Below are 10,746 nucleotides of genomic sequence, written 5' to 3'. Positions count from 1 at the left end.
ATTGTAATTTAAAAAAACAAAACAAAACTGACTGCATTTGAGTGTGGAGTAAGAAGTTCTCTCCCTCTCTCCCTCCCTCTTTTATTATAAACAGAGAACCTTTGAGGCATGAGAAAGGCATTCATATAGGAATTCAAGGAATCTTCTTAGCGAAGGAGGAAATCAAAAATTAAAATACCAGAAGTAAAGGAGAGTTTGATTAGTTGAACAGTAAAGAAAGCTAGCTGGTGCCCACTTTCAGCCTTTCTTTCCAGTCCCCAAGATAAGAGGATATTCAGAAATGTAGATGCAAATAAAAACATGTTGACAGTACAAGTGTGTCCAGCTGAGGTCCCACACGTCTGTGAATTAATTATTCATTTGCATCTCCATGAAAGGATCTTGAGGAACTAGCACAGCTCTTTCCTGTACTTTGAGGCTAGACAAGGCCTCCATCTCCAGAGAGGATGTGGGGGGGAAACTTGCCTCAGTCAGATACATTGTGCTCTGTGTGCTTTTCTTAATACCAGTTCCTACTTCACGCTTTAAAAACAAGTGCTGCTATCTATTTTGCACAAAAATTTCTGTCTCCCCACTTACAAGTAAGATTTAGGAAGAAGATAAAATGAGAGTAAGAGGAACAATGATGATCTGTCTAGATAATTCTAACCATTCGTGGCAGTGCAGATGGATTCACAGTCAGCAGGTTCCTCATGGAAGTCTCTGGCTAGCAACACAAGAGACAGCTAGTCCAGACTTCAGTGTTATTTCATTGTAACAGGTTGTTACAACATCCATTCACCTCAAACAGGTTTTATAACCACTTTTCAGCTGCAGAATTTAAATAAATCTTGATATTTTTCAGGACACTCATGGAGACCACTCCTTCGCTTGGGGAGAAGCCCACATAAAATAGGTTGATCATTGAAGTATAAAATCCAAGCCCTATCCAAATCAATAGATCTCAACAGTGACCTCAGCAACGTCAAGATGACAAAAGAAGTTCAATAGACCTGAGACAAAAGAAAGAAGCTGTAAAGTACAAAGGCCCATGATTCTGATCCAGTCACACAACTGAGTTCTTTTAGAACCTATTTGTAACAAAATATAACCATTCGTCTTAACCTTCTTCTGAAAAAATACCCCTAGCAAGATGTAACTAAATAATTGCAGCATAGTCTCTGAGGCTAGTTATCTTAATTATATACTTTTCATTTTGTTCTAGTTTGTGGGGTTTTTGTCTTTTGTTTTTTTGGCTTTTGGTTGGGCTTGGTTTTGGGTTTTGTTGTTATTTTATTGTGAAGCTTGTGTTTTTTAATTCTCTGCATTTCCTATTGTTTTGTGACTATTCTTTGGAAATTTGGGAATATTTTTTTTATTCTGCCTTGTTAAATTGAAAGCTAATTCCAGTGAACCATACTCACTAGGGTAACACAATATCAGCATATTTCTGAGCAAGTTAAAGTGGGAGCTTCAAAAACAGTCAAGGTGGAAAACGCTTTTTTTTTTTTTTTTTCACTGAAACTTCAACTTCCAAAATCATATGACTTTCCTGATTTGAGAATGAAAGAAACCAGGCACTTTCTGCTCTTACACAACAGTAGGTTTCCTGACAGCATGACTTCCTCATTGTGAAATGCTAAACAAAAAGAGTTGACACAACACAAACACTGTTAAGTCTCTCTCAGAACAAAAACACTGTTAAGTCTTTCACATAGACAGTATTGCCCACTTCTGATCCCAGCCAGATCATTTCTAGGGAGTGAAAAATGTATATTCATTCAATGTATGTAGTTAGGCTGAGTCTATTCTTTGCTAGTTTATTCAGATTCAGTCTCCTTACCAAGAGCCCTGTCCTGAAGGTCATCCCGATTTTAACTCCTGAAACAAATATTAACTTTTCTACTACTAGCTATTTGCTATTGCTTTGTGTTTTGGAAATGCTTCTGTTTTTCAGCCATCTCCTTTTTTGCTCCAACAGAGGACAAATAGAGGCACTTAGGGTGTTTACAGAAATCTTAAATTACTTTTACAAGACTTGAGGCACTTCCCACTGCATGCCAAAGGATTTTCTTGGCTAACACCAGCCACCAGAACATATACTTTGCCATACAAGTCTCTTGCAATATCATGTTCCAGGCTGGCCCCTCTGTCAAAATGAAGTTTAACTCTGTAGGTTATTGGATACACTGAAAAGCAGAGTGCGAGTGTGTGTTTGGGAATCCAGGTTTTCAGGACTGTTACTCTGCAGCCACAGCATGACTTAGTGTCTTCCCATATCCCAAATCACTCTTAAACCAAGGCAGTTTAAAAGTAAAATAAAGGAATCCTTTAGTGGACCTAAGGATGGACATGATAGCTGCAATATTTACAGAAGAAGCTGAAAAGAAATACATATATATGCTTAATAATTATACTTCTCTTGGAGGCCTAGCTGGCAGGTCTACAGCCGTGCATGGCCACCTAGACCAGGATCCAGCTCTCTTTCTCCAGCTTACATCTTACATCTACATCTGCAGGTAATGTTCAAGACGAAGAGCTGTGCTGGGGATAATTCCCCATACTCCAAAGGCATCTCGGGGAGTTTATCCAGACCGCATTCCTTCATCACACCCTCCTCACTTCTCAGTGCCTCCGCTGTGAAGGAGTCTCAGCCTCCCTTACGGCAGATCCCTCCTGGTTTCGAAACACTCCTGTCCTTTGTGCTTCTCCCAGAGGTAACCCTTCCTCTCCAGTCCTCCGGGCTGGTGAATCGGCTCGGCTACACCTCGCGTGTGTCAAGCTGAAAATCTCCCCAAGCCCGAAGTAAAACTTCCACATTTTGGACCCTCTTCCTTCAGGACGCTCTAGCCCAGGGGCACACCTTGGTACCGGGTGCCACACACCCTCCCCTCCCCGCAGGGTTTGGTACCGATAACTACGTAGTATTTCAAGCAAGTAAAAAGGCTTTTATTTGTATTTTTATTTTTTTTTCTTACAACCCCCAACACACACACACACACACACCGGTGTGTGAAGGCCGCCCTGCTCCTCAGCCTAAACCCGGCGGACAAGGCGGCGCCGCGACCTCAAAAAAAGAGTATGAGGGGTGACCAACACCCTCGCAAGCAGAGCCCCGGGGCCGGTGTATGGGCGCTCGCTGTGCCACCGACAGGCTCCTGTTTCAGGGAACAAGCCCCGACTCTCCGGGAGGGGAAGCGGCGGCCGGCAGAAGCCCGGACAGCCGGACCGCCGAGCCTGGGATCCCCACTCCACTGACCCCGACCCCGCCGTGGGAAGAAGGCGCAGCGTGTGCCTTTGGCGCCCGGTAGGGGGCGCTGCGAGGCGGGGGTCGGGGCGGGGAGGGGGTAATGTCACGAGACACCCCCCCCCTTCAGCAGCCCCATTGCCGGCAGGGCCGAGGCGGGATCCGACGCTCCCATTGGCTGAGGGGGAGCAGCGCCGGCTCTCCCATTGGCTGAGGGGCGGGGAGAGGTGGGGCTTGAGGTCTATAGATAGGGCAGCGGGGAGTGGGGGGCGGCACATTCGGAGCCGAGGGCGAAGCGGCTGGCAGAGGAGCTGTGGGGAGTTCGCCTGTTTGCTGTAAGCCGCCGGGACATGCTCGCAGCCTGACTGACCGCAGGTGGCCGCCGCGCCCGGGACACGAATGAAGAAACAGTTGCTCCTCCTGTTCACGCATCGGGGACTCGTCAGCCGAGGGGGCCGCAGGGGGAAGCGCCGTCGAAAATGGCCTCTTTCAGCATCCGCACCGCTCGCCCTGAGGACTGCCCCGACCTGCTGCGACTGATCAAGGTGCGGGGCTGCAGGGTTCGGGTCGTCAGGCGGCGTGGTGGGCGGGCGGGAGGGTTTGGGGTAGATCCCGCAGCTCTCGGCGTGCGGGAGGAGGGCGGTGGCGGCGGGGGAACTTCCGTCCTTCCGTCTGAGTCAAAACAAACTCTTGCGCAAGGCGGCGGCGAGCGGAGGGAGAGGGAGGAGGAGGGGGGGGGGATAGGATGTGGGGAGCGGCCGTGGGGCGACGGGGCGAGGCCACTTACATCTCCTCTTCTTCCAGGAACTAGCCAAGTACGAGGACATGGAGGATCAAGTGCTCCTCACTGAGAAAGGTAGGAAAGAGACATCGGCTCACCGGGCTGGCAGGCGAGTGACAGTGTCTGTAGCTCATGAGCTGGTTTATTTTGCTTTTCTAGAACTGCTTGAGGATGGTTTTGGCGAGCACCCTTTCTACCACTGTCTGGTTGCAGAAGTGCCAAAAGAACACTGGTCGGCTGAAGGTGAGACTTCCTGATAATTACTTGTACACAAGAGGCATCATATACTTAATGTTACCGATTGTCCATAAGGTCCCAGCAGTGAGCTGGGGTAGGAGGAGTATGTTAACTGTTAAATGCAGTAACATACAGTGATACTCTGCCAAAGTAGTTGTGTATCTTGGAGGCATGGGAAGATCAGGTGTAACATAATGTGCTCGACTCCGACTAATTAAATAGCTTGTCTTATTTGACCCTGACTTACCTTTATGTAATCCTGTTGAATCACATTTTTTTCTTTAATTTGTCCCCAATCTTCAGGTTACAGTCTCTAGCTTCGCCATGTACATGGCCCTTCCGTGTACATGGATGGGCGGGGAGGTAACTAAAAGATCCGTTACACAATAAAGTAGATGATCATAATATGAGGTAAGGTCTACAGGGACAAGTGCTGTTGCCAAACCTTTACCAAAGACACAGTAGATCAGAAGTCTTGTTTGCACGCTTCTCTTGCAGTATGTGCAGAGTGTTGTGGCAGGTGTGGTTAAAATACTCATGGTTTAGGTTTGAGTGGGCTGCTGGAGGAAGAGTTTTAGCTCTTCCCTGTTGAGCCCCAGAATTACAATGAAGGCTGCAACTTCACTGTGTGCTGCTGGAGGTAAAGAAAACAGTTTGCCCTCAGTGGAAGCATAAGTTGAGGTGTTGAAAATGCTGCTGTCTAAAAGGTCACCTGTCAGCATGCCTACTCACACAGTGTAGTTACTGAGGAATATACATTGAAAGATGTGTCCTTTAGTGTTGATAGACTGTTTTGGTTGCTAAGGAAGCAGAGTTTAGGCCGTCATCTAGACTGTGAACTGCTATGTGAAGTTCTTGTGTTCCAGAGTGGAAATACTGATAGATCAGTAGAGAATGCATATTTTTTTGTCGAAAAAAAAGCCTTGTGTTCAGCACATACTGTGCAGTGCTTTTGAGGACCTCAGGGTATGCCAAGGGTGGTTTTCATTCTCGTAGGTTGATAGAAGTTTGTCACTACTTGTATTTTCAGTTGTGTGATTACTTGCAAACTTAGTTCAAACCTAGTAGCAAATGCCTGCATGTCATAGAGAAATCTGTATATTTAAACATGCATATAAGACAGCAATTTTGCCTTTTTAAATTCAGATTAACTAAAGTTACAACCTTTGTTTCAGAACACAGCATTGTGGGCTTCGCCATGTATTACTTCACTTATGATCCATGGATTGGAAAACTGCTGTATCTTGAGGATTTTTATGTGATGGCTGAGTATAGAGGTATGTATTACAGAGTCAGGGGGGTTGTTTTCTATAAATAGTTTCTTTAATACTAAACCTAAGTTTCTTGGTTTTGTTTTTTCTTTTTTTTTTTTTATAGGACTTGGCATTGGGTCAGAAATTCTGAAGAACTTGAGTCAGGTATGCACTTGTAGTTCTAACTACATGAAAGCTTCTCCTTCAGCACTACTTAGAAGTAAATTAAAGGAGGTGACGGGGCATAAGGCGGCTTAAAGCATTGTCTTAGCAAGTGCCAGAGGGACTGACAGAATGAACTTGATGACTTCTGGTGATACACAGTTGCTGCGTAATCTTGCAAATTTTTACTGGGCTTATCATCTCTGGCTGTTTGTTTGAAATGTGTCATGTTGCACGTTTTTGCAGGTTGCTGTGAAGTGCCGGTGCAGCAGTATGCACTTCCTGGTTGCAGAGTGGAATGAACCATCCATCAGGTTCTATAAGAGAAGGGGTGCCTCTGATCTGTCCTCGGAGGAAGGGTGGAGGCTCTTCAAAATTGACAAAGAGTATCTCTTGAAGATGGCAACAGAAGAGTGAGATGATTCCAGCAAATAAATTCTTCCTGCGATTATATATACTCTCTGAATTAAACTCATTCTTGCTTTGTGTTCAGTTTGTAGTGGAATAAAGTAGCATGGATGCTAATAATGAAAATGCTATGCAGGTGTGGTCAGAGTAATTGGTACTGTCCTCTGGATTTGAGGCATCTGTGAAGTTCAGTATGTGCTTGTATGCATCCTTTACCAGTGTGGGCTTGTAATCTTTCTATATGGAAACTTCATTCTTGTAAGTGTCATTCAAATGTGTACAATGTACACACTGGTAGGGTTTGTTTTAATTATTGCTTTTTATAAAAATAAATAGTGTTTTCACTTCATGGAAGTAGTTCTGACTTTAATTCTCACACACAGTTTTCAGTTAGATGACAAAAATTAAAGACTCACTCATTCAACCAAACATTTTTGCAAATAAAGCACAACTTACTACTATCTCAGAGAGAGAAAAGGCACAGTTCTGTGACTTCAGGACCCAGTACTGAGCTTCTGTGCACCTGTGCTGAAGCTGAGTGGAAGGGTCTGAGATAAGAAGCTGAAGTCACGGCTTCTTCTGTGATGCAGAGCATCCTCCAGTGCATGTCCTTTTCTAGTGGGAGTGAGTCACAGTGTGCTCAGGGGCAGTCCTGCAATTAGGCTTCTGGTCTTGGCCATCTAGAAACCAGCTCCAGATAAATTTAAGCTTGTGGTGTTGCTTCCTTGAGCCTTCCAGTTAGCTGCATAGTGCTGATAGCCTTAAGGGGAAAAAGTGTCTAGCTACAGCTTCAAAGCCTAAATCACAAAAACAGGTTTGACTGTCAGGAGGAAGTATTCTTACAAACCAAAGTCCCTCACCCTTCAAAAGCACCCAGTGTTTCTCTGGTAATCTGGGTTTATGTACCTGACTTCAGATGCTGTACAGAGTTTTCATGTGCATTGGTGCTCTGTAGTTTTTGGTAGTGAGTGAGCTGCCTGATACCAAGTGCTGTATATTAAGCACTTGTTCTGTATGCCTAAAACTTCACACAGCAGTAAGTGAAAATGCTGCTCATCAACTCTGGAATCAGCTTGGAAACAAACCTATCAACTTTGCAATACTGTATCTGCCTCTCAGAAGTTGGTGGTGAAAGTGGATGTATGCAGATTTTATGCTGTTCTCTTTCTCTGCAGTAACCCCACTCTAAAAGGCTTTTGGCCAGCACCGCTTTCACACTATTATTGGTTTAAATAAAAAAAGATTTTAAATTGATTTTGATTGTTGCATGGATCATGTCATCTGGAAGATTTCTCTTAGAAAGCAGTGGTCAGCAACTGCTTTGGCCATGGGTAGCCCTGGCATGCATTTAAGAAGGAGGTGTCCCTCTGCCTAGCACCAGCAGCAGGTTATGCAGGGCATTTAGCATGAATTCAAATGGTTGCTGTTTCAACTAAGAGTAGGCAGCAGTGTGCCAGCTCTGCCCAGGTATGAGATATGTCAGTCACCTGTTTCCTCAGGAATGAGTAAACCAATAAGCAGTAGGAGCTCTTGGAAAAGAGCAGGAGCCACTGTATGTCCAAGTGGCTGGCTGGACAAACACAGGCTGAACCCAGCCCACAGTCTGTTGCATAAATTACCCTGATACAGCAGATCAGGTTCTGCATGAGAAGCAGTCATTTCCAGGCACTCCCTGTGTCTACACTTGTAGCTGTGAGAGCATTCACACCACGTGCAGGAGCCTGAGGCTCAAATCCCTCTTCTGCCTGAGGGAAACAGGAATCTGGGTTTCTCACTTGACAGCAGATTTACTGCTGGGTTATAAACTGCCCTGTTTGGTCCTGCTGAGCCTGTGCTCTTCTGCAACTCAAAAGGCCAAAGGAGGGGAGAGTCTCAGCCCACTCGATGAACTGGCCTGGTAACTATAGCTGGAGATGGTATAGGAAGGACAAGGTGGTCTCCAGTGGCTCTTTCCGAGTGTCAGGTTACTCTTATCTTCTAATTGGTAAAGCTGCAGTAAGTTCCTGGGTAGCTGAGTGAGCTACAGTAACCTCTCGTAAATCTCAGCCCTCAGTGGAATCTCTTTTGAAGTTATTTCAAGCTGGTTCTTTTGGTTCTGAATATCAGCCCAGAAGGTGAGTGTTAGTAGAGCAGTTTAAGAATGTTTTTGTTTTCAAATTAACAGTTCATTAAATATCTAGGGCAGACCTGCATAAATCTCAGGCCCCAGACTTCTGAAGCACAAAAAGGCTATCAAAGCTGCATGACTGAATGGAACAAGCTGACTAATTAGGCATTATAATTAGGAAAGCAAGCAGCTTAGTAAAATTTTCAATCAATTTAAAAGTGTTTATCATATCTTGTTCATCATCTTCTGCCAGTGCAGTTTACCATTGCGTTTTCTAAATCAATTCTGCTGATTCTTGGGGAGTCAGAGAAAACAAGCGAGTCTGTGCTAAATGAGAAGGCATTTTCTAGCCAACTATGATAATTTTAAACATTCACACATGATAGTAAAGACAAGGACTAGCCTTCCAGATGTGACTTTCATTAAGATCCTACTAGGAGTTGTGTTTTTTAAAACCAGAATATTCTCACAATTACGGGAAGAGAGATTCCAGCAGAGTGCTGTGGTAATGCCATGGCTCAAGAAAAGATCAATTTTAAGTTCCCTCAATAACTTTTTCTCAAGCTCTCAGGTGACCAAAGGAACTCCATAGCTACAACTGAGACAGAGCTGAGTATTTTCTACAGGTTTAGACACGGGGGAAACTTCACCCAGCTTGACTTGCTTTGCTCCCAGGGGCACCATCACACCACCAAGATGCAGGACCGGGTATGATCAGGGCTAGGCAGCCCCAGTCGGGTTCGTGCTGGTGACTGGTATGACAGCAGTGGGAACCCATCACAGCACAGGGCTTGCGTGGGCCCTGCAGCTATGTCAGCCTCCGTGTCACCCTGTTTCCTCACTGCAACGGGACTGCCTCTGGGGACAGAGTTTGAGAGGGAGTGTTACGACATCACTGATACCATCTCCGGGGAGCTGAGGTGCCAACACCCTCCTAACTCTCCCTCTCAAGCTTGTGACCTGGGAAGTTCCCCTCACGCCGACACAGTCAGCAGAAGGCTTTGTTATTCAAGAGCTTCCACGTCCCCGTTGGGTGGGGATCGAAAGGTGATCTCGGGCAAATTTGTGGTCAGGGGTCGCGGCAGAGGGCCGTCCCCGGCTGCGAGAAGCAGGAGCGCAGGGCTCGCCACCCCCTCTCCACTTGGCATTTTCCTGCTCGCAGGCTCCCCGCACAATGATCTGGGCTGTAGCCATAGCAACGGCATGGAAGAAGGCTTTTTTTGTCTACATAATTTGAGTTAAAACATAATATATGCAAGAAAAACAACCCTTCCCCCTCCCCTCTTCTTTTAAAGGGCCGTTGCTCTCCACCTACTTAAAAAAGCCAATGCACAAACTTTTCCCCCTAAGGGCATGTGAGTGCTTTAATGCTTTCCTGCACATGGAGTTTTGGTTTAGATTTGCCAGCTGAATGCTGAATTCTTACGGATGTGGCTGCGGGGAAAACACCATCCACGTACGGAGCAAGGACTCAGGAAACCATTGCGTAATGCACAGCATCACTTCTGGCTGGAGGCTAGCACAGAGATGTGCTTCATTCCCCCTCCCCCAACCCCTTTCTTGGAGTTGACCAGAAGGTTTATTTCCTTCAGCTGGTAAAAGTTTCCTCCTCACATCACTCGCTCCCCTGGGCTGTCCCTCCACACGCCATGGGGGAGCAAAATCTGAGCTGAAGGATGCATGAGCAGTCAGGTACACACAGTCGTGCACACACACACACACACACACAAGCACAAACACACACACAAGCACACACACAAACAAGCACAAACACACACACAAGTACACACACAGGCACATGCTGACTGATGGCACCGCTGATGAAACCTGCAGAGTGCAGCTGTTTGCCTTGGTTTGGCTAATTCACCTCACAAAACAAGACTCAAGCTTTGCCCATTTGTTTTGCTTTCCTGGGTAGGATTTTGGAACTCAGGTTTCAGAGAAGGGGCCACAATTTTTTTATTTATTTTTTTTTGCTACTATCTGAAACAAAACAACACACAACTATTGTGGCTGCCAGCAATGGAGCAGCTACCCTCACTACAAACTCAAAGCAGGCCATAACTTCTCCATCCAGGTGCAACTCCCTTCCAGGACTCTTCTTCGTCCCTCTCAAGACTTGGCTATCTTTTGTGCTGTCGAGCAGGGTTTTGATAAGTGCAACCTTGAGGGAGGACTTTAGAGCCCATCAGGAGCTCAGACTAGTCCCTGTATGGAGCGTGTGGAGGAGAGGATGTAAGGCTGAAGCTGGTGGATGTGGGGTCTGGGGTAGGAGCACAGCCAGACTGGAGTGCAGCAATGCCAGGTGCACTTCTCCTGCCTCCCGGGCCTCACCCCACTTTGCTCTGACTACTTTGCAATCAGAAGTGCTCACTGTTGTTGAGGACAGAAATAAAGCACAAGTACACACCTCTACCAAAAATAGCCAGGGGAAAAAAAAATTCCATCTTCAAACCAGTTTCGGTTTCATTTCAGAGATTTACTGGAGACCAAAGCAAGAGATAAGAATCACCAGGGGATAATTAGCTCATGAGGATGAAAAATAAACACAGGTTGCAGAAACTCCTTTAAA

General features: G+C 45.8%; 1 protein-coding gene across 3 annotated transcripts; it reads left to right on the top strand.

Annotated features, from left to right (window-relative positions):
* Positions 1–3,497: 3,497 nt before the first annotated feature.
* Positions 3,498–6,416, top strand: SAT1 (spermidine/spermine N1-acetyltransferase 1). Of its 3 annotated transcripts, XR_003988943.1 has the most exons (7): positions 3,507–3,771; positions 4,031–4,082; positions 4,167–4,250; positions 4,548–4,655; positions 5,420–5,521; positions 5,622–5,662; positions 5,906–6,416. XR_003988943.1 is itself a non-coding variant. In XM_008506375.2 (6 exons), the coding sequence occupies exons 1-6, from the start codon at positions 3,706–3,708 to the stop codon at positions 6,074–6,076; spliced, it is 516 nt and encodes a 171-aa protein (XP_008504597.1). In that variant the 5' UTR covers positions 3,498–3,705; the 3' UTR covers positions 6,077–6,416. The 3 variants fall into 3 exon arrangements, 2 of the variants coding, with proteins under 2 accessions (XP_008504597.1, XP_030324809.1); XM_008506375.2 differs by lacking the exon at positions 4,548–4,655 and having other exon boundaries at positions 3,498–3,771; XM_030468949.1 differs by lacking the exon at positions 4,548–4,655 and having other exon boundaries at positions 4,031–4,250.
* The last annotated feature ends 4,330 nt before the right edge of the window (positions 6,417–10,746 follow it).

Source organism: Calypte anna, chromosome 1 (genome assembly GCF_003957555.1).
Source record: "Calypte anna isolate BGI_N300 chromosome 1, bCalAnn1_v1.p, whole genome shotgun sequence".
NCBI lineage: Eukaryota > Metazoa > Chordata > Aves > Apodiformes > Trochilidae > Calypte > Calypte anna.
Note: the sequence above shows the minus strand (reverse complement) of the source record. Positions and strands in the feature narration are given on the sequence as shown.